The following is a 22,649-nucleotide window of genomic DNA, read 5'->3' as shown; positions in this document are numbered from 1 at the left end:
AGCACCCTTCTGGCAAGACAGTGATGGAGTGAATGGTGGTGAAAGTTTTTCTTTTTCGGGCCACCCTGCCTTGGTGGGAATCGGCCAGTGTGATAATAAAAAAAAAATAAGTCTGTTGAATATACCTGGTAAAGTGTATGGTAGAGTTATTATTGAAAGAATTAACCCTTTCAGGGTCCGTCCCGTAGATCTACGGCTTTACGTTCAGGGTCCAAACCGTAGATCTACGCCATGAGCTCAGCTCACTCTGATAAACTGTGAGTGGTACATTTGGGCCTAGATATGAGAGAATACATCTATGTGGTATGTGTGCACCACATAAAACAGATCCTGCAGCACACTGTGTATAATGAGAGAAAAAAAATGAAATCATGATTTTTCGATTAAAACAGCAACTTTGCAGTGTTTTTTCATATGTTTTTTATAGTTGTATTTGCGATTTCTTGGTCTCATTTGATAGAATGGAAGACATATTACAGAAATAGAGATGATTTTGATTGGTTTTAACATTGGAAATGGCTTGAAACTGAGCTCAAAGTAGCGGAAATGTTAAATTTTTGCCGATATTCAAGAGTAAACAAACGACCTCACACGTCTAATACACGTCAGCTGGTGGGTCTAATATACATTCACAAATATGGTGATGATATTTATACAATTATTACAGTATTGCATAACAGTAAATCTTCTATTTTTTGGTGTGAATAAAAATTCATTATGTGAATAAAAAATCAAAATGGAATTTATTTGTAAAGCCTCAAAACATAACTAATGAACAGAGGAAATGTTAGTTTAGTGCCAGGAATGCCTACATTGTTCATTCTGGACCCTATTTTGAAATTGGAATATTTTGAACTTTGTGTTAAATTGACCAAATTAACAATTTCCAATCACTTTATTTTGTAGTTGAAACAGTTGACTTGGCGATTTCTTGTGCTCAATCGATAGAATAGAAGTAATACTAGTGAAATAGCTAAGAATTTGGTTGATTGGAATAATGTAATTGGCCTAAAATGGGAGTCAAAGTCGGCAAAATCGCCGATTCGTAAATATCGCTGACACATCAAAATTCGCGAGAGCATAATTTCATCACTTTTCCACCAAATTTCGTACTTTTTGTTTTATTACCTTCACAAAAAGATTCTCTACGATTTCATAAGAAAATATAACAAATATTTTTTTTGAAAATTCTTGGACACTGGTGCGTGACTCCAGATTTGGACCTTGGACCCTGAAAGGGTTAAGAGTAAGACGGAGAATAGGATAGCAGATGAACAAGGAGGCTTTAGGAAAGGTAGGGGGTGTGTGGACCAGGTGTTTACAGTGAAACATATAAGTGAACAGTATTTAGATAAGGCTAAAGAGGTTTTTGTGGCATTTATGGATTTGGAAAAGGTGTATGACAGGGTGGATAGGGGGGCAATGTGGCAGATGTTGCAGGTGTATGGTGTAGGAGGTAGGTTACTGAAAGCAGTGAAGAGTTTTTACGAGGATAGTGAGGCTCAAGTTAGAGTATGTAGGAAAGAGGGAGATTATTTCCCAGTAAAAGTAGGCCTTAGACAAGGATGTGTGATGTCACCGTGGTTGTTTAATATATTTATAGATGGGGTTGTAAGAGAAGTAAATGCGAGAGTCTTGGCAAGAGGCGTGGAGTTAAAAGATAAAGAATCACACATAAAGTGGGAGTTGTCACAGTTGCTCTTTGCTGATGACACTGTGCTCTTGGGAGATTCTGAAGAGAAGTTGCAGAGATTGGTGGATGAATTTGGTAGGGTATGCAAAAGAAGAAAATTAAAAGTGAATACAGGAAAGAGTAAGGTTATGAGGATAACAAAAAGATTAGGTGATGAAAGATTGGATATCAGATTGGAGGGAGAGAGTATGGACGAGGTGAATGTATTCAGATATTTGGGAGTGGACGTGTCAGCGGAAGGGTCTATGAAAGATGAGGTGAATCATAGTCTGTGGAGACAAAGAACATTGTCCTTGGAGGCAAAGAGGGGAATGTATGAGAGTAAAGTTTTTACCAACGCTCTTATATGGATGTGAAGCATGGGTGATGAATGTTGCAGCGAGGAAAAGGCTGGAGGCAGTGGAGATGTCATGTCTGAGGGCAATGTGTGGTGTGAATATAATGCAGAGAATTCGTAGTTTGGAAGTTAGAAGGAGGTGCGGGATTACCAAAACTTGTCCAGAGGGCTGAGGAAGGGTTGTTGAGGTGGTTTGGACATGTAGAGAGAATGGAGCAAAACAGTTTGACTTCAAGAGTGTATCAGTCTGTAGTGGAAGGAAGGCGGGGTAGGGGTCGGCTTAGGAAAAGTTGGAGGGAGGGGCTTGGACTTCCAGCAGGCATGCGTGAGCGTGTTTGATAGGAGTGAATGGAGAGAAATGGTTTTTAATGCTGTTGGAGTGTGAGCAAAGTAACATTTATGAAGGGATTCAGGGAAACTGGCAGGCCGGACTTGAGTCCTGGAGATGAGAAGTACAGTGTCTGCACTCTGAATGAGGGGTGTTAATGTTGCAGTTTAAAAACTGTAGTGTAAAGCACCCTTCTGGCAAGAGAGTGATGGAGTGAATGATGGTGAAAGTTTTTTCTTTTTCGGGCCACCCTGCCTTGGTGGGAATTGGCCAGTGTGATAATAATAATTTTAAATATGTTCTCTTTAACAATATGTAAAGATGTTGGGGAACTTTTGGCATTTTCAATCAATGAGTTCATATATTTTGGACATTTTTTCTGCATCGAGTTTTTAAACAGATTGAGACATACATGTGGAATGTCAAAGAGATACTTGTTCCTTGCATTGTGTCCATGTGTTCTGTTGCAGCTCTCCAGATAGTACTTAAGCCCTGGGTTAATGTTTGCACCAAGTGTCCTGTAGACATTTTGTGCTAAGTAGAAAGTGTGAATATTTTGTATGTTAAACATATTTAAGCTTTTAATATGGAGTGAGTGAGTGTTGCCTAATCCCTAAATTATTTTGAGAGCTGATTTTTGCTATGTAACTACAGGTTTAAGGTGATTAGCTGTTGTTGATTCCCATGCACAGTTACCATAAGCAAGGTATGGATAGACTACAGAGTAGTATAAAGTGAGCAGATGTGTTTGAGAATCAAAATAGCATATTTTAGTTAGCTTTGCAGATTTTTCTCAGTATTTTATAAAATACAAGTGTTTATGGTCCTAAAAGAATTGTGAGATATTTGTTCATTTTGAGTTTTAATTAAAAATTTTGTCTCATTGGCTACCAAATAATAATTGTTTAATTTCAGATGGATGGGAAGACATGTCAGGATATCAAAGAGTGTCAGTTGAACCCAGGAATCTGTCAGGGTGGTGGTGAATGTGTAAATACTGATGGTTCCTTTACCTGTAACTGTCCTCCTGGTCTCACCCACGATGACACCAAGACAAAATGCCTCGACCTGAGAGAAGAGACGTGCTTCCTTGAGTACAGGAATGGCGTGTGCAGCAAAGAGTTGGAGGTACCACTTCCATTTAATTTTCAGATAATGTCATTTTTTTTAACACTGGCTGTCTCCCACCAAGGTAGGGTGTCCTAAAAAGAAAAGCATAGGTTTTTCTTTTGAATGTAGTAATTTATATAGGAGAAGGGGTTACTAACCTCTTGCTCCTGGCATTTTAGTTGCCTTTTACGGCTCACGTGAATTACGGAGACAAGATATTTGTTCTGCTTACAGTTTTAAACTACTTTTCAGGTGAGAAGTAAGCTCAGGATTAAACACATGATACTGTAATCAACAAAGAAGACGATCATATTTTGTTATAAATATATTTATTGTAAAACGTAGCATTTTAATGAGACACATCCAACTTTAAATTACTATTACTAGCTAGCTATACAATAGTCTCTGGGTTATTATGTATCACAATAGTTGTTTCCTAAGACAGTGTGCTAGGAGAGCATAGTATTATCCTGACTGTCTTCGTGTCTTCCAATAAATTTTTGCCCCTCTTTATAACGTTACTAATTTTTTTTTGGGTAGAACTTAGTTTTTGCAGTTATTAACTTTATCCTTAAACTGAAATCGTACTTGGTACAATTTCATTTGTTTCATATTACACTCACCATCCGACTTATGACCACCACTCGACTTACGACCGTGCGTCTGGCAGCAGGGCTGCTAGACGCATGGTCAGACGCAGCAGTATAGTGTGATACTTTATTAACAACGTTTCACCCACACAAGTAGAGGTAGTAGTAGTAGTTATACAAATGGTGGAAAAGTTATCTTGTACATAAGAAAGAAAGGTTACAAAAGCTATGGCTTGGGTAGCATAAAAAATAGGTTGGGCAAATGTATATGGATGGATGGATTTGAGAAGGCATGCCCAATTTGGGCCAACAGGCCTGCTGCAGTGTTCCTTTTCTCTTATGTTGTAGATGAATGGTTCAAAGAACCGACAAGTTGATAAATTAGACACACGTGCAATACTTGGGTATCTTTAATGAGGAAACATTTCGCCACACAGTGGCTTCATCAGTCCATTAAAAGGAGAATGGTGAAATGTTTCTTATGTTCTTATGTAATAGAGAGGGGACACTGAAACATGCTTTACAATATTAAGATTTGACTTTTGAAGTATCCCTATCGGCAGTTTTCTAAGGTTCGACTTACACCCATTTTGACTTACGACCGGTTGGTTGGAACCAAGCTCGTTCATGAGTCGGATGGTACCTGTATTTACCCCCAATTTTTTTGTTTAATTATCTTGGTGACTAAAAAATTTTGTCTCTTCCTGCTTTAAAAATTATTATAACTGTCCTAATTGAACTATTAAATTATAGTTATTAAGGAGGGGTGTTAATGTTGCAGTTTAAAAACTGAAGTGTAAAGCACCCTTCTGGCAAGACAGTGATGGAGTGAATGATGGTGAAAGTTTTTCTTTTTCGGGCCACCCTGCCTTGGTGGGAATCGGCCAGTTTGATAAAAAAAAAAAAATAAAAAAAAAAAGTATAAGCTTTTTGGTACATCATATAATGGACCGGACTAGAACCTTGTCAGCATTTGTAAGTTAAGTTTTATGTCTTGTGTTACAGGGGCTGTTCCAAAAATCAACGTGCTGTTGTACAGTGGGGAAGGCCTGGGGAGAGTCGTGTGAAGCTTGCCCTCGACCTGGTGCTGAAACCTTCGATGAACTATGCCCAAAAAGCTATGGCTATGATGGACGCAGAGATGTGAATGAGTGCACAACTTATTCTGACATGTGTGACAATGGCCGCTGTAGAAACTCAATTGGCTCCTTTTCATGCCGATGCAATCAAGGCTACGCGTTGGATGAAGATGGCATAAAATGTGTAGGTAAGTATTGATCATTGCAATCCAGTGGTCCCTCGCTTTTCGTAGTTCTCGGCAATCGTAAATTTCGCCAATCATAGGGGTATTTTCGTATAAACATGGACTCGCTTATCATAGGTTGACTCGCAAATAGTAGTTCGTCCGGGACGCGTACGCACGGTGTGAGCCGGGGAGGCCTCCCTACCCAGCCAGTCTGGCATTGTTTACCAGTGAGTGAAGGTCCCCTCAAGTGCTCCTACGAAATATTTCATAATATTCCACTCATTTTAGTGCTTGCAAGTACTAAATAAGCTACCATGGCTCCAAAGAAAGCTCCTAGTGCCAAGCCTGTGGTAAAGAAGGTGAGAAATATGTACAGTGACAAAGTCTTGGGCCATTTTAGGGAAGTGTTAAAGAGATGCCAGAAACAGAGCTCTCTCCACAGTTACTTTGTGAGACAGGACTAGAGTGACTCTCAAGGTGGTCCTAGTGGCATTAAGAAACAGAGAAGAGAAGCAACCCCAGAGAAGCAATTGGTACCTGAGGTGTTGCTGGAAGGGGATTCCCCTTCCAAACTGTAAACAATCCAATCTCTCTCCCCCTCCAGTCTCCCATACACTAAGAAGAATCTCCAATAAAGGTAAGTGTTATGCTGTTAATGTTTCATTCATCATTTCCCATTGTATTGTTTATGTACTACATGTATATTTCATGTAAAAAAAATTTTTGTTTTAATACTTCTGGGTGTCAGGAACTGATTAATTGTATTTACATTATTTCTTATGGGGAAAATTGATTCGTAAATCGTAAATTTCGTTTATAGTAGCTCCTCCAGGAATGGATTAATTACGAAAAACGAGGGACCACTGTACATGGAATAATTTTCATACTCATTATAAAGTTTAGTGAACACTGTCATAGTTTCAAGCACAATTTCCTAGTTGAAATATTTTGTTTCATATATTAATATCTAAGATATTTTATTACTTTTTTACTGTATATATTGAAATTTTTATTTTGTCACATGTTTTACAAGTTGTATTATATCTGCAGATATTGATGAGTGTGGCATCATGCATGATGTTTGTGGCAATGGTACCTGCCAGAATACTGCGGGCTCCTTCATATGTGACTGTGATGAAGGCTTTGAATCTACAATGATGATGCAAGTTTGCATGAGTGAGCCAGTAAACACAACAAATGCATTAAATATATTTTCCGTACATTGCTCATAACTAATATAAAGTCATAACTTAGTCAAGTCAAGAACAATTGTAATGCAACTTTATATCAGCTATGAATAACATCGATTGTCAAAATGAGCTCGAAACATATACAGATATGAATGAATGTATAAATAATTTTCTAAAAAAAGCCCAGAGCCTCTATAACAAACATTGCCCCCAAAAAACTAAACAGATCACAGCAAAGAGACTGAATAATTCCTGGCTAACACCAAGCATCCTCAAATCCATTAACACAAAGCACAAATATTAAAAACAGTATAGAATGGGTCATAGAGAACAGTCTAAACATTACTCGTCAGCACTTACCAGCCTGATTAGAAGGTCTAAAAAATTGTATTATGAAAATAGATTAAATAACATCAACGACGATATGAAAAAAACCTGGAAAACTCTATCTGAAATTCTTGGAACTAAAAAGTTATCCAAAAACAAAACAATCAAACTAACAAAATCAGATGAACCCCTACTCACACCTACTGAAACAGCGAACAGACTCGATGTTTTCTTCTCCACCATAGGAAAAAATCTAGCGAACAAAATACCAAGCGCAAACACCTGTCCATCAGACTACCTCATAGGTACCTACCCAAATACGCTATTCCTAGTTCCAATCAACCCCATAAAAGTTACGCTCATCATAAACACCCTTAAAAACAAGGCAGGAGACATAAACAACTCGCCTGCTTTTATGTACAAAAAAGCTTCTCAAGTATTGTCACCAGTTATTGCAACGCTCTTTAACAAATCCATTGAATCATCTTCCTTCCCAACAATCCTCAAAATAGCGAGGGTCACTCCGATCCACAAAGGAGGTGACCAAGCTGACTTGAATAACTATAGACCAATATATAACTTATCACTGCTCTCTAAAATCTTTGAAAAATAATTCATAGACTGATCTATTCCTACTTTGTCTCACACAACATATTAAACCCTTGTCAGTTTGAATTCAGGAATAATAAAAGCACAAATGATGCTATCATACACATGCTAGAACTAATATATACCACACTTGAAAAGATAGAAGTCCCGCTGGGCATTTTCATTGATTTACGTAAAGCTTTTGATACAGTCGACCATAAACTGCTGTACTCCAAATTAACGCACTGTGGTATCAGAGGCCACTCCCTCAACTACCTAAAATCATACCTTAGTAACAGAACTCAATATGTGTATGCAAATGATGCAAACTCTTCCACCCACCCAATCACAGTAGGAGTCCCACAAGGAAGTGTCTTTGGACCACTCCTCTTTCTCATCTACATCAATGATCTACCAAATGCATCACAGCTACTCAAACCCATATTATTTGCAGATGACACTACATATGTCTTTTCCCACCCAAACACAGTCATACTAGCAAACACAGTCAATGCCGAATTACAGAAAATATCTGCCTGGATGATGACTAACAAACTTACCCTGAACACTGATAAAACCTATTTCATTCAGTTTGGAAAGAAAACTGCAAATGATCTAATTAACATAATGCTAAACAGATCATCAGTCACAAGACTCACAGAGGGAAAATTCCTAGATATCCACCTTGACAGTAGCCTTATTAAGCTCTGGACACACATACAACAAATCACCAAGAAAATCTCCAAGACTGAAGGCATACTATCGAAGATAAGGCACTACGTTCCACAATCAGCTCTCCTGGCACTGTACCATTCACTCACATACCCTTATCTTACATATGGAATTTGTGCATGGGGATCAACAACATCCAATCACCTAAAACCCCTAATAACCCAGCAAAAGTCAGCAGTAAGAATGATAACAAATTCCCACTCCCACCAGCATACTCCACCAATTTTCAAAAGTCTAAATCTGCTCACCATTAAGAACATCCATACTTATTCATGTGCCTACTACATACACAGAACAATACACGCAGACATAAACCCTCCACTCAAACTTCTCCTCACCAACCTAAACAGGACACATGACCACAACACAAGACAGATCTTTTTTTGATATACCTCGTGTCCATATCACACTGTGTAAAAACTCTATGCACATAAAGGGCCCCAAAATATGGAATTCATTACCAGAAGATATTAAAGTAACCCAGTCTGAAAATCATTTAAGACAGATTAAATACTCAGTACACACATACTCACTTATGTACTCCCACATCATAACTTCAACAGTTACTTTGAACCTTTTATCCATTGTTGACAGGAATATAACTGAATCATTGTTTTCACAAAAAGTATTTTCGAATATATGAATATATCTTTTGTCTAATATAAATTTTGATTCATTTATAATTAATAATCTACTGTACAACTATGAAATAATTACTATCCTACTGTACAACTATGATATAATCCTTAGTGTTAAGTAGTATGTAAGCCAATAATGTTAAGTTGGCCCATAATGCCTAGGCATAATAGAGGCTCTCTTTGTATTGCAACCCACTATTGTAAATACAAAATCTCAATGTACTGTTTGCAAAGACATAAAATAAATAAATAAATAAATAAAAGCACAGTAGGAGGGAGGGGGTAAAGGAAATTTTGTGTGCAAGGGGCTTGGTCATTCAGCAGGCATATGTGAGTGTGTTAGATAGGATATACTGTTGGAGTGTGAGCAAGGTAATATTTTGTGAAGGGATTCAGGGAAACTGATTAGCCAGACATACGTCCTGGAGGTGGGAAATACAGTGCCTGCACGCTAAAGGAGGGGTGGGGATATTTGCAGTTTGCAAGGGTATCTGAAATGCAATATCAATGCACTTCTGGCAAGAAAATGATAGAGTGAATGACAGTAAAAGTGTTTCTTTTTTGGGTCACCCTGCCTAGGTGGGAGACTGCCAATGCGATAAAAAAATTAAGAAAGGAGACAAGCAGGAAGCATTGAACTACAGACCAATTTCACTGACATGTATACCATGCAAGGTAATAAGAACGTAAGAAAGAAGGAACACAGCAACAGGCCTACTGGCCTATAAAAGACAAGTCCAATTCTCCCACCGGCTTAAGCCAGTGCCTTGACCTAGTGAGGTCAGACACGTCACTTAAGGGAGGAGCACGACATCCAGCCTAGTAGCACAAGCTAGTCAGGTCCATCTCATACCCACCCACACCCACTCATGTATTTTTCCAACCTATTTTTTAAACTACATAACGTCTTAGCTTCTATGACGGTACTCAGGAGTTTGTTCCACTCATCCACAACTCTATTACCAAACCAGTGCTTTCCTATATCCTTCCTGAATCGGAATTTTTCCAATTTGAAGCCATTGCTGCGAGTCCTGTCTGTTAGATAATTTTAGCACTCTATTTACATCCCCTTTATTAATTCCTGTTTTCTATTTATACACCTCAAGCCATAACGGTTTGACAAAGCTCCTGGAGAGCGAAACGTTGCCACACTAAAATGTCACATTAGTTGCACTTGTGTCCTTTTAATTTACATATTTATGTTAATTTATTCTTCTGTGGGGTGTATTTATCATGTTTGTATGTTACGTAGTGGGTTTATTATACAGTGGACCCTCGGTTATCGGCCACAATCCGTTCCAAAAGGTTGGCCTAAAACCGAAATGGCTTAAAACCGGAATAATATTTCCCATAAGAATTAATGTAAATACAATTAATCCATTCCAGACACCCAAAATATTAACAAAAAAAAATACATTTTTTAAAGATTAATTATAGTTTTACATACACAAAACAATGAGAACTACAGCAGACCATCATTTAGCACGAGTTTATTTGGTACGATTTGAGTATTGCACGATTGAAGAATGTAACACGTATAATTAATTTAACACAGTTCAGTTTGTGGGAAGGAAAAAAAAATTCTGTTTTGCTCAAGCAGCCGCCTTGATGTGGAGCAGCCATGGAGCCCTCCTGCCATCCCCTACCCCTACCCAACACCACTCCACCACCCCAGCGTTCATAATTCATAAGTGTCCAGGCTTTCTCTGCTACAAGGCAGCTGTGTTTGTGAATTGTGTTATGATATTTTAATTACTTACCTGGAGTTTACCTGGAGAGAGTTCCGGGGGTCAATGCCCCCGCGGCCCGGTCTGTGACCAGGCCTCCTGGTGGATCAGAGCCTGATCAACCAGGCTGTTACTGCTGGCTGCAAGCAAACCAACGTACGAGCCACAGCCTGGCTGGTCAGGAACCTACTTTAGGTGCTTGACTGACTTACTGAATGACTTGCCTGACTTACTGAATGACCTGACTAACTTACTGAGTGACTTGACTGACTTACTGAATGACTTGACTGGCTTAATGACTTGACTGACTTACTGAGTGACTTGACTGACTTACTGAATGACTTGATGGACTTACTGAGTGACTTGACTAACTTAGTGAGTGACTTGATTGACTTACTGAGTGACTTGGCTGACTTACTGAGTAACTTGACTGACTTACTGAGTGACTTGACTGACTTACTGAGTGACTTGACTGACTGACTGAATGACTTCAAGTTAGACACTCCAATACAACCATCGACTTCAGTACCAGAACCTCTACCATCCACCTCAGCCCAGTAGGACCACAACATAACTCTCCACTCTCTTCACAATCATCCACAAACACCAGCACCCACAATTTAAGGTAAGAAATATTATTATTTCTGTTACATTTGTAGTCTTAACCCTTTCAGGGTCAGCAGGCCCTCTCCGAAACTTGTTCTCAAGGTCAGAAAATTTTCGGAAAAAACAAAAATTATTATTTTTTCTTATGAAATGATAGAGAATCTTTTCCCGATCATAATGACACCAAAAGTATGAAATTTAATGGAAAGCCTACGGAATTATGCTCTTGCGAAGTTAGCGGTCTCAACAATGTTTACATATCGGCGATTTCGCCTACTTTGAGCCCTATTTTTGGCCAATTCCAATGTACCAGTCGACAAAGATCATAACTATTTCGCTAGAACTCCATTTTTTCTATCGAATGAGTACAAGAAACGACCCATTTACCAGTTTCAATTATCCAATAAAGTGGCCCGAAATTGCCAATTCTGCCAATTTCACACAAATTTCAAAAGATGCCAATTTCGAATTTTTTTTTTTTTTTTTTATTATCACACCGGCCGATTCCCACCAAGGCAGGGTGGCCCGAAAAAGAAAAACTTTCACCATCATTCACTCCATCACTGTCTTGCCAGAAGGGTGCTTTACACTACAGTTTTTAAACTGCAACATTAACACCCCTCCTTCAGAGTGCAGGCACTGTACTTCCCATCTCCAGGACTCAAGTCCGGCCTGCCGGTTTCCCTGAATCCCTTCATAAATGTTACTTTGCTCACACTCCAACAGCACGTCAAGTATTAAAAACCATTTGTCTCCATTCACTCCTATCAAACACGCTCACGCATGCCTGCTGGAAGTCCAAGCCCCTCGCACACAAAACCTCCTTTACCCCCTCCCTCCAACCTTTCCTAGGCCGACCCCTACCCCGCCTTCCTTCCACTACAGACTGATACACTCTTGAAGTCATTCTGTTTCGCTCCATTCTCTCTACATGTCCGAACCACCTCAACAACCCTTCCTCAGCCCTCTGGACAACAGTTTTGGTAATCCCGCACCTCCTCCTAACTTCCAAACTACGAATTCTCTGCATTATATTCACACCACACATTGCCCTCAGACATGACATCTCCACTGCCTCCAGCCTTCTCCTCGCTGCAACATTCATCACCCACGCTTCACACCCATATAAGAGCGTTGGTAAAACTATACTCTCATACATTCCCCTCTTTGCCTCCAAGGACAAAGTTCTTTGTTTCCACAGACTCCTAAGTGCACCACTCACTCTTTTTCCCTCATCAATTCTATGATTCACCTCATCTTTCATAGACCCATCCGCTGACACGTCCACTCCCAAATATCTGAATACGTTCACCTCCTCCATACTCTCTCCCTCCAATCTGATATTCAATCTTTCATCACCTAATCTTTTTGTTATCCTCATAACCTTACTCTTTCCTGTATTCACCTTTAATTTTCTTCTTTTGCACACCCTACCAAATTCATCCACCAATCTCTGCAACTTCTCTTCAGAATCTCCCAAGAGCACAGTGTCATCAGCAAAGAGCAGCTGTGACAACTCCCACTTTGTGTGTGATTCTTTATCTTTTAACTCCACGCCTCTTGCCAAAACCCTCGCATTTACTTCTCTTACAACCCCATCTATAAATATATTAAACAACCACGGTGACATCACACATCCTTGTCTAAGGCCTACTTTTACTGGGAAAAAATTTCCCTCTTTCCTACATACTCTAACTTGAGCCTCACTATCCTCGTAAAAACTCTTCACTGCTTTCAGTAACCTACCTCCTACACCATACACTTGCAACATCTGCCACATTGCCCCCCTATCCACCCTGTCATACGCCTTTTCCAAATCCATAAATGCCACAAAGACCTCTTTAGCCTTATCTAAATACTGTTCACTTATATGTTTCACTGTAAACACCTGGTCCACACACCCCCTACCTTTCCTAAAGCCTTCTTGTTCATCTGCTATCCTATTCTCCGTCTTACTCTTAATTCTTTCAATTATAACTCTACCATACACTTTACCAGGTACACTCAACAGACTTATCCCCCTATAATTTTTGCACTCTCTTTTATCCCCTTTGCCTTTATACAAAGGAACTATGCATGCTCTCTGCCAATCCCTAGGTACCTTACCCTCTTCCATACATTTATTAAATAATTGCACCAACCACTCCAAAACTATATCCCCACCTACTTTTAACATTTCTATCTTTATCCCATCAATCCCAGCTGCCTTACCCCCTTTCATTTTACCTACTGCCTCACGAACTTCCCCCACACTCACAACTGGCTCTTCCTCACTCCTACAAGATGTTATTCCTCCTTGCCCTATACACGAAATCACAGCTTCCCTATCTTCATCAACATTTAACAATTCCTCAAAATATTCCTTCCATCTTCCCAATACCTCTAACTCTCCATTTAATAACTCTCCTCTCCTATTTTTAACTGACAAATCCATTTGTTCTCTAGGCTTTCTTAACTTGTTAATCTCACTCCAAAACTTTTTCTTATTTTCAACAAAATTTGTTGATAACATCTCACCCACTCTCTCATTTGCTCTCTTTTTACATTGCTTCACCACTCTCTTAACTTCTCTCTTTTTCTCCATATACTCTTCCCTCCTTGCATCACTTCTACTTTGTAAAAACTTCTCATATGCTAACTTTTTCTCCCTTACTACTCTCTTTACATCATCATTCCACCAATCGCTCCTCTTCCCTCCTGCACCCACTTTCCTGTAACCACAAACTTCTGCTGAACACTCTAACACTACATTTTTAAACCTACCCCATACCTCTTCGACCCCATTGCCTATGCTCTCATTAGCCCATCTATCCTCCAATAGCTGTTTATATCTTACCCTAACTGCCTCCTCTTTTAGTTTATAAACCTTCACCTCTCTCTTCCCTGATGCTTCTATTCTCCTTGTATCCCATCTACCTTTTACTCTCAGTATAGCTACAACTAGAAAGTGATCTGATATATCTGTGGCCCCTCTATAAACATGTACATCCTGAAGTCTACTCAACAGTCTTTTATCTACCAATACATAATCCAACAAACTACTGTCATTTCGCCCTACATCATATCGTGTATACTTATTTATCCTCTTTTTCTTAAAATATGTATTACCTATAACTAAACCCCTTTCTATACAAAGTTCAATCAAAGGGCTCCCATTATCATTTACACCTGGCACCCCAAACTTACCTACCACACCCTCTCTAAAAGTTTCTCCTACTTTAGCATTCAAGTCCCCTACCACAATTACTCTCTCACTTGGTTCAAAGGCTCCTATACATTCACTTAACATCTCCCAAAATCTCTCTCTCTCCTCTGCATTCCTCTCTTCTCCAGGTGCATACACGCTTATTATGACCCACTTCTCGCATCCAACCTTTACTTTAATCCACATAATTCTTGAATTTACACATTCATATTCTCTTTTCTCCTTCCATAACTGATCATTTAACATTACTGCTACCCCTTCCTTTGCTCTAACTCTCTCAGATACTCCAGATTTAATCCCATTTATTTCCCCCCACTGAAACTCTCCTACCCCTTTCAGCTTTGTTTCGCTTAGGGCCAGGACATCCAACTTCTTTTCATTCATAACATCAGCAATCATCTGTTTCTTGTCATCCGCACTACATCCACGCACATTTAAGCAACCCAGTTTTATAAAGTTTTTCTTCTTCTCTTTTTTAGTAATTGTATACAGGAGAAGGGGTTACTAGCCCATTGCTCCCGGCATTTTAGTCGCCTCATACGACACGCATGGCTTACGGAGGAAAGATTCTTTTCCACTTCCCCATGGACAATAGAAGAAATAAAAAAGAACAAGAGCTATTTAGAAAAAAGAGAAAAACCTAGATGTATGTATATATATATATGCATGTGCGTGTCTGTGAAGTGTGACCAAAGTGTAAGTAGGAGTAGCAAGATATCCCTGTTATCTTAGCGTGTTTATGAGACAGAAAAAGAAACCAGCAATCCTACCATCATGCAAAACAGTTACAGGTTTTTGTTTCACAGTCATCTGGCAGGACGGTAGTACTTCCCTGGGTGGTTGCTGTCTACCAACCTAGGGTCCAGAATAAACAAGACAGACATTCCTGGCACTAAAATAACATTTTCTCTGTTCATTAGTCACGTCTCCAGGCCTCTGTTATATTTCTTTTGCTTTCTACTTCGAATTTTTATTCTCACAAAAAATAGAAGATTTACTGTTATGCAGACTACTGCATTAGTATAGAAATGATGTAGAAATTGTATAAATAATATCTGCACACTTATGAAAGAATATTAGACTCACCAGTTGATGTGTATTGGACACGTGGCTTGATTTATTTACTTTTGAACTTTGGCAAAAATCGAACATTTCTGCTACTTCGAGCTCAGTTTCAAGATACTTTTCATTGTAAAACCAATAAAAATCATCTCAATTTCCGTAATATGTCTTTCATTCTATAAAATGAGACCAGGAAAACTGGAATACAACCATAAATAGCATATGAAAATACACTGCAAAGTCGCTGTTTTAAACCAAAGACACGGTCGGAGTTTTTTTTCTCATTATACACTGTGTGCTGCAGGATTTTTTTTATTACCTGGAGAGAGTTCTGGGGGTCAACGCCCCCACAGCCCAGTCTGTGACCAGGCCTCCTGGTGGATCAGAGCCTGATCAACCAGGCTGTTACTGCTGGCTGCATGCAAACCAATGTACGAGCCACAGCCCGGCTGATCAGGAACCGACTTTAGGTGCTTGTCCAGTGCCAGCTTGAAGACTGCCAGGGGTCTGTTGGTAATCCCCCTTATGTATGCTGGGAGGCAGTTGAACAGTCTCGGGCCCCTGACACTTATTGTATGGTCTCTTAACGTGCTAGTGACACCCCTGCTTTTCATTGGGGGGATGTTGCATCGTCTGCCAAGTCTTTTGCTTTCGTAGTGAGTGATTTTCGTGTGCAAGTTCGGTACTAGTCCCTCTAGGATTTTCCAGGTGTATATAATCATGTATCTCTCCCGCCTGCGTTCCAGGGAATACAGGTTCAAGAACCTCAAGCGCTCCCAGTAATTGAGGTGTTTTATCTCTGTTATGTGCGCCGTGAAGGTTCTCTGTACATTTTCTAAGTCAGCAATTTCACCTGCCTTGAAAGGTGCTGTTAGTGTGCAGCAATATTCCAGCCTAGATAGAACAAGTGACCTGAAGAGTGTCATCATGGGCTTGGCCTCCCTAGTTTTGAAGGTTCTCATTATCCATCCTGTCATTTTTCTAGCAGATGCGATTGATACAATGTTATGGTCCTTGAAGGTGAGATCCTCTGACATGATCACTCTCAGGTCTTTGACGTTGGTGTTTCGCTCTATTTTGTGGCCAGAATTTGTTTTGTACTCTGATGAAGATTTAATTGTAACTGCACACACTGACCACATAGACCCATTCTTTCATATGTTGGCCTGCCAGCTTTCTCTCGCTAGATTTGAAGGCGCTAGAATTTAGGCGTACTAGTGTGGCACCCACCCTGGTGTGCAAGCCATACTAGTACGGCACCAACCCTGAAAGGGTTAAGCAGTAAAAACAACATACTACATCACAACAGTGAACCACAACTACATATTCACTTATATTTTTGGAAGATGTGGAGGCCAAAAAAAAGTTGTTTGGCTTTTTGGGGGCTCCCAGAATCGTAACCCTATTTTTCCCATAAGTTCCTCAGTTTATCTAACACGATTTTACCTAACACGGCACTTTTCAGGAATTTAACTACTGTGCTAAATGACGGTCTACTGTAAATAAATTAAAAAATGAACATTTAAATCACTATTACATACCTTTATTGAAGACTCTTGTTGGTTTATGGAAGACAGGGAGGAGGAGAGAGGGAGGACTGATTATTTTTTGGAAGGGGAATCTCCCTCCATAAGGACTTCAGGTATCAAAGCCCTCTCTGGGGTTACTTTCCTCCCTGCATGCCTGCTACACTCCCTGCCTGCCTGCTACACTCCCTGCCACCCTTCCATACTCCCTGCTACACTCCCTCCCATGCTACACTCCCTCCATGCTACACTCCCTTCCTCCATGCTACTCCCTGCCTCCCTGCTACACTCCCTGCCTCCATGCTACACTCCCTGCATGCCTGCTGCACTCCCTGCTTCCCTGCAACACTCCCTCCCTCCATGCTACACTCCCTGTCTGCCTGTTACACTCCCTGCCTTCTTTCCACACTCCGTGTTTCCCTGCTACACTCCCTCCCTCCATGCTATACTCCCTGCCTGCCTGCTACACTCCTTGCCTCCCTGCTACACTCCCTGCATGCATGCTGCACTCCCTGCTTCCCTGCTACACTCCCTGCCTCCCTTTCACAGCATATGTGTAAAGAACCTAGGATAACCCAAAAAAAGTCAGGCAGAGTGACATATTTTCACTGGGGTCCTGCCTGCCTGCTTCACTCCCTGCCTCCCTACTAAACTTCCTTTTGCAACATTAGCTTCCTTGATTTCTACTTTCTTTGCCAGAAAGTTCTAGCACTCAAACACCACTCTTATACTTTTCAACAACTTCTTTCTTAAATTCCATCGTGTTTCTCACTTTCTTTACCAAAGGAACTTTACTAGGAACTTTCTTTGGGCCCATGGCTTATTTTGCAGTTGCACCCAATCAGTAACCACCAAAAACAATAGATTATAGCGAAATGTTTGGATGAATGAGCAGAAGTTTTTACACTTGCCCAGAGACACAGCCAGACTGACTCATGAATGCACGAGCAGCTGGTGGACGCATCCAATACGGCCGATAAGCAAAATAATGGCCGGTAACTGGAATAAAATTTCGGCCAAAAAAACGGGCGATAACCGAATTGGCCGATATCTGGAATGGCTGATAACCAAGCGTCCACTGTATAATTTTGAAAAAATATCATAGATGGATTAATAAAAATATCTATAGTAATGTAATATATGACATTTAATGTGCCTCAGAGTGATTATTATTGCATTTTAGTATTATTATTATCATTATTAATATGGCATCTTTGAGACTAATAAGACACTCTTAATGATTTTAATGTGTACCTGCATGCCAGCACAGTGTGTAAGTTTATTTAGGTACAGGTAAACATGAGTATAATTATCAGAGTATATATATGTGAGTGAGGTGAAAGTGTTGAATGATAATGAAAGTATTTTCTTTCTTTTTGGGTCACCCTGCCTCGGTGGGAGACGGCCGACTTGTTAAAATAAATATATATACATGTGGAGTCAAAAAACGTTATCTATGGAGGCAAAGAAGGGAATGTATGAAAGTATAGTAGTACCAACACTCTTATATGGATGTGAAGCTTGGGTAGTAAATACAGCAGCGAGGAGACGGTTGGAGGCAGTGGAGATGTCCTGTCTAAGGGCAATGTGTGGTGTAAATATTATGCAGAAAATTCAGAGTGTGGAAATTAGGAGAAGGTGTGGAGTTAATAAAAGCATTAGTCAGAGGGCAGAAGAGGGGTTGTTGAGGTGGTTTGGTCATTTAGAGAGAATGGATCAAAGTAGAATGACATGGAAAGCATATAAATCTATAGGGGAAGGAAGGAGGGGTAGGGGTCGTCCTCGAAAGGGTTGGAAAGAGGGGGTAAAGGAGGTTTTGTGGGCAAGGGGCTTGGACTTCCAGCAAGCGTGCATGAGCGTGTTAGATAGGAGTGAATGGAGACGAATGATACTTGGGACCTGACGATCTGTTGGAGTGTGAGCAGGGTAATATTTAGTGAAGGGATTCAGGGAAACCGGTTATTTTCATATAGTCGGACTTGAGTCCTGGAAATGGGAAGTACAATGCCTGCACTTTAAGGGGGGCTAGTATATTGGTCCATATGTGGTCTATTATGGTTGCACTTGTCTCAGTGAGCCTGGTTGGTTTAGTTATTGTTGGTATGAGAAGTGTGTTGTTCATATTGTTGATGAAATCAGTTACAGGCTGATCATCTAGTAATCCAAGGTTGATGTTGAAGTCTCCAGCTAAGAGAAGGTGGTGCTTATTCATTTGTCTGTTTGTTATTAGTGACTTTAATTTCTCACTGAAATTTGGGATGTTTGTGTGAGGTATCCGGTAAATGGCACCGATTGTTATAGGTGTCTTAAGGTTTTTTACAGTAAAATTAGCAAAAATGTATTCCCCATATTCATCACTAAAGCAAGTGGTGCTAATACAAAATAATTGGTTAGAGTAATAGATTGCAATACCACCCCCAACTTGGTTTGGTCTGCAGTTGTGAATTGCTGTGTATCCTGGTAGAGGGTAGATATCTATTGTGTCCTGCTTAAGCCAGGTCTCACTGGAAACAAACAATATTAATTAAAGGTAAGTTAAAGAATTGTATATACTGGACATGTATACCTGTCTACAGCAACTATGTAGGTGTATCTACATAACTTTTGTCTCACTACATATTTATCTACAAATCAATGGTACCTTGAGTTTCGAACAACTCCCAATTCGAACAATTATGTAAGTGTAGTTTTGTAACTGCTTTTGTAAGTGTATTTTTGGGGGTCTGAAACAGACTAATCTAATTATATTACATATTCCTTATAGGAACAAATTCATTCGGTATCGGCACTCGCACAGCCTTCTGTAATGAATTAAGTTCGTAACTCGAGGTACCACTGTATATAGAACTGTACTGGAGTCATGATAGTGCCAAAAAAAAATGGCTACATATTTATTTTCATGCTCTTATTTTCTGATATATTTGTGTACAAACTAAAAGCAACTAGGAACACCAATATTAGCGTTAGGTAAAGGACACAAGTACAGTGGACCCCCGGTTAACGATATTTTTTCACTCCAGAAGTATGTTCAGGTGCCAGTACTGACCGAATTTGTTCCCATAAGAAATATTGTGAAGTAGATTAGTCCATTTCAGACCCCCAAACATACACGTACAAACGCACTTACATAAATATACTTACATAATTTGTCGCATTCGGAGGTAATCGTTATGCGGGGGTCCACTGTACAACTACTGTGGTAATTCAACCAACATTATTACCAATATTAGTGTTAACAATTTGATAATATATAGTACAGTACAAAGAGTGCAGTATGTTATAGAAATTCCTATAAACATACATGAAGAACAAATATGAACTGATGTCTGAAAGATTTTGAGTGAAAATATAGTGGCACACTCAGCAAAAATTTCTATATGCTTAATTCTAATTTTGCTTACATAGGAAGAGACTGCAGAAGCTGGGAACATCCCTTAGCATTATGGGGCAATGCAAAGGATAAGATCGGAAGAATATCTTCCAAATAGTTAGGTTATATGACATTTTTCTTGCGGCAGAACTCTAACACTTCGATAGCCAGATCTAATACACGAGGCAGTGGTACATGCTGAGACCATGCACCCAACTCGTGCAATGATTTCAAATCCTATGGAAGATAATGTCAGCACAATAAAATTACAATTTTTTTGATTGAATTCTGGCAAAATGCAAAAGTTCAGTATAATATTTGTACAGTATGTACTGCAAATGCAAATTTTACCATTTCCTTCAATCTTTAAACCAAATTTGAAAATAAAAACGAGTAACTTCTATTTAAAAAAAATTACATAGTAAAAAAAAAAAACATGACTTGGACTACAAACTTACCGGAAAGTCACTGACTGTGCTGAGTATTAAGTATTTTAACATTATTCCTTATCACTAGAACTTAATCTAATAAATGAAAAACACTGCATATGCAAAGTTGATATTTTTTGAATGCTTAGGTTGATTTAAAGATTATAATCTAATCAGAATTGTGAATAATGTTCTAAAGTAAAAGGACACAAGTGCAACTAATGTGACATTTTATTGTGGCAACGTTTTGCTCTCCAGGAGCTTGACAAAGCTCCTGGAGAGTGAAACGTTGCCACAATAAAATGTCACATTAGTTGCACTTATGTCCTTTTACTGTCTGACTTATTTGGGTTATCCTAGGTTCTCTACACATATGCTGCTATGTATGATAATTCTATGTAACTGTATTTGTGTATACCTGAACAAACTTACTTGCTTAATTCTGCCAACTTTATTACAATAATGTTCTAGCTCTGTAGCTGTACATAACTGATTTTGAAACCAATGTCTTTCATAAAATTAATATAATTGCTCCTAATTTATATATATACATTATAAGAGTACCATTTTATCTTAAAAAAGTGTACATGGAAACCACAGGATTTTTTTCTTGGTTGTGTCTAGTCACTGCCTTATATATGGTATAGACATAATTCCATCTGAAAAATATAAATTACTAGTAATATTGCTTATATATAAAATAATAGTTATTATTCACAAATTATACATATCACACCTAAGCCACATCTTCTGCATTTGCATTCAAAGTCTGCTTCATGACAATGTTATGAATTATGACAAGGAAACCATACAATGTGAAAAAATATAACTGGAAAAAACTATCCTTTGCAATGGAGTATATAAAAACTATCCTGTATTAAGGAATACGTCAGGAGAACCATCCTGTGTTACGGAGTATATATGAAAGGGACACCATCCTGTGTTATAGATTATTATTTTTATGATTAAAACTAAGTGTTAAACCTGTGTTTCAGAGCATATGTAGCTGGAAAACCATTCTGTTATAATGACAGGCAAAACTATCCTGTAATAGGGTGATATGTAAGCATAGTTTTTTCTTCTAGGCATGTGAAGTGCTGTATACAGTATCTCATTATTTTTATATTCATAAGGAAGCATTAACCTATATGTATTATGCAACATCTGAGAATGGGCATCCTTCATAAGTCATGTATGTCATAGTAACCACACAATGGGGCTGTATCTAATCTTGCTTAAAATTCATTAGTGCAGAGGTAGTGTCAGGCTTACACCTGACAGGACCCCAGGTTGTGCCATGAACTAGGAAAGATGTATGAGAAACTCACCCAACACCTGCTGCTCTTCTTGCCTAGCAGTAAATACTGTAGATACCTAGGTATTTATGGTTGAGTAAGTTTATTCAGGTACACGTATATATAAATACAGTTATATAAATTATCAAACATAGCAACATAGATTACCTAGGATAACCCAAAAGAGTCAGACTTATTTCCACTGGGACCTAGCTACTGGTAAGTAGGTACTTGGGTGTTAGCTGACTAGGGCAAGTAATATCCTAGGATGATCAAAGGGCCTCAATAGGTTATTCTGAGTTACTAATAATCCGAATCAAATTTTCTTCTTTAACCCGTAAACGGTCCAAACGTATATATACGTTTTTTCAACATTTAAAAGTATGTAAAAAAAAGTAATTTTTTTCTTTTTACATTTGAAAATGTGTAAAAAAATGTAGATCTACTTTTGGAGCACTACACGTGAACGTAGATCTGCTTGGACCGTTTACGGGTTAAAGGGTTAGTCGATAGTTATAAGGTGCATCCTGGGGAGAACCAAATAGGACCCCAATAGAAATATGCCACACTGCCTGTCTTCTCGGGTTATTCTGGGTTATATGGGATAGCTACTAGTACATATTATTATATTAGTAAACAAGCGCTATATTA

The 22,649-nt window shown here is 39.0% G+C and overlaps 1 protein-coding gene and 1 long non-coding RNA gene across 2 annotated transcripts in view; one reads left to right on the top strand and one right to left on the bottom strand.

Annotated features, from left to right (window-relative positions):
* Positions 1-11,737, top strand: part of LOC128695365 (fibrillin-2-like) — a 45,683-nt gene extending 33,946 nt beyond the window's left edge. The window contains exons 8-10 of the mRNA XM_070096764.1: positions 3,274-3,486; positions 5,064-5,325; positions 6,355-11,737. Coding sequence (XP_069952865.1) covers positions 3,274-3,486; positions 5,064-5,325; positions 6,355-6,536 — 657 coding nt within the window. The 3' untranslated portion in view covers positions 6,537-11,737. The remainder of the gene's footprint in view (positions 1-3,273; positions 3,487-5,063; positions 5,326-6,354) is intronic.
* An 8,686-nt stretch (positions 11,738-20,423) lies between these two features.
* LOC138854331 (uncharacterized) lies at positions 20,424-21,363 on the bottom strand. The gene is made up of 2 exons (XR_011393528.1): positions 21,268-21,363; positions 20,424-20,512 (listed from the first exon to the last, which is right to left on the bottom strand). It is a non-coding gene; the product is annotated as an uncharacterized lncRNA (long non-coding RNA).
* Positions 21,364-22,649: the final 1,286 nt, after the last annotated feature.

This window comes from Cherax quadricarinatus, chromosome 4 (assembly GCF_038502225.1).
Source record: "Cherax quadricarinatus isolate ZL_2023a chromosome 4, ASM3850222v1, whole genome shotgun sequence".
Lineage (NCBI taxonomy): Eukaryota > Metazoa > Arthropoda > Malacostraca > Decapoda > Parastacidae > Cherax > Cherax quadricarinatus.
This window is presented reverse-complemented; position numbering and strand designations above follow the sequence as displayed.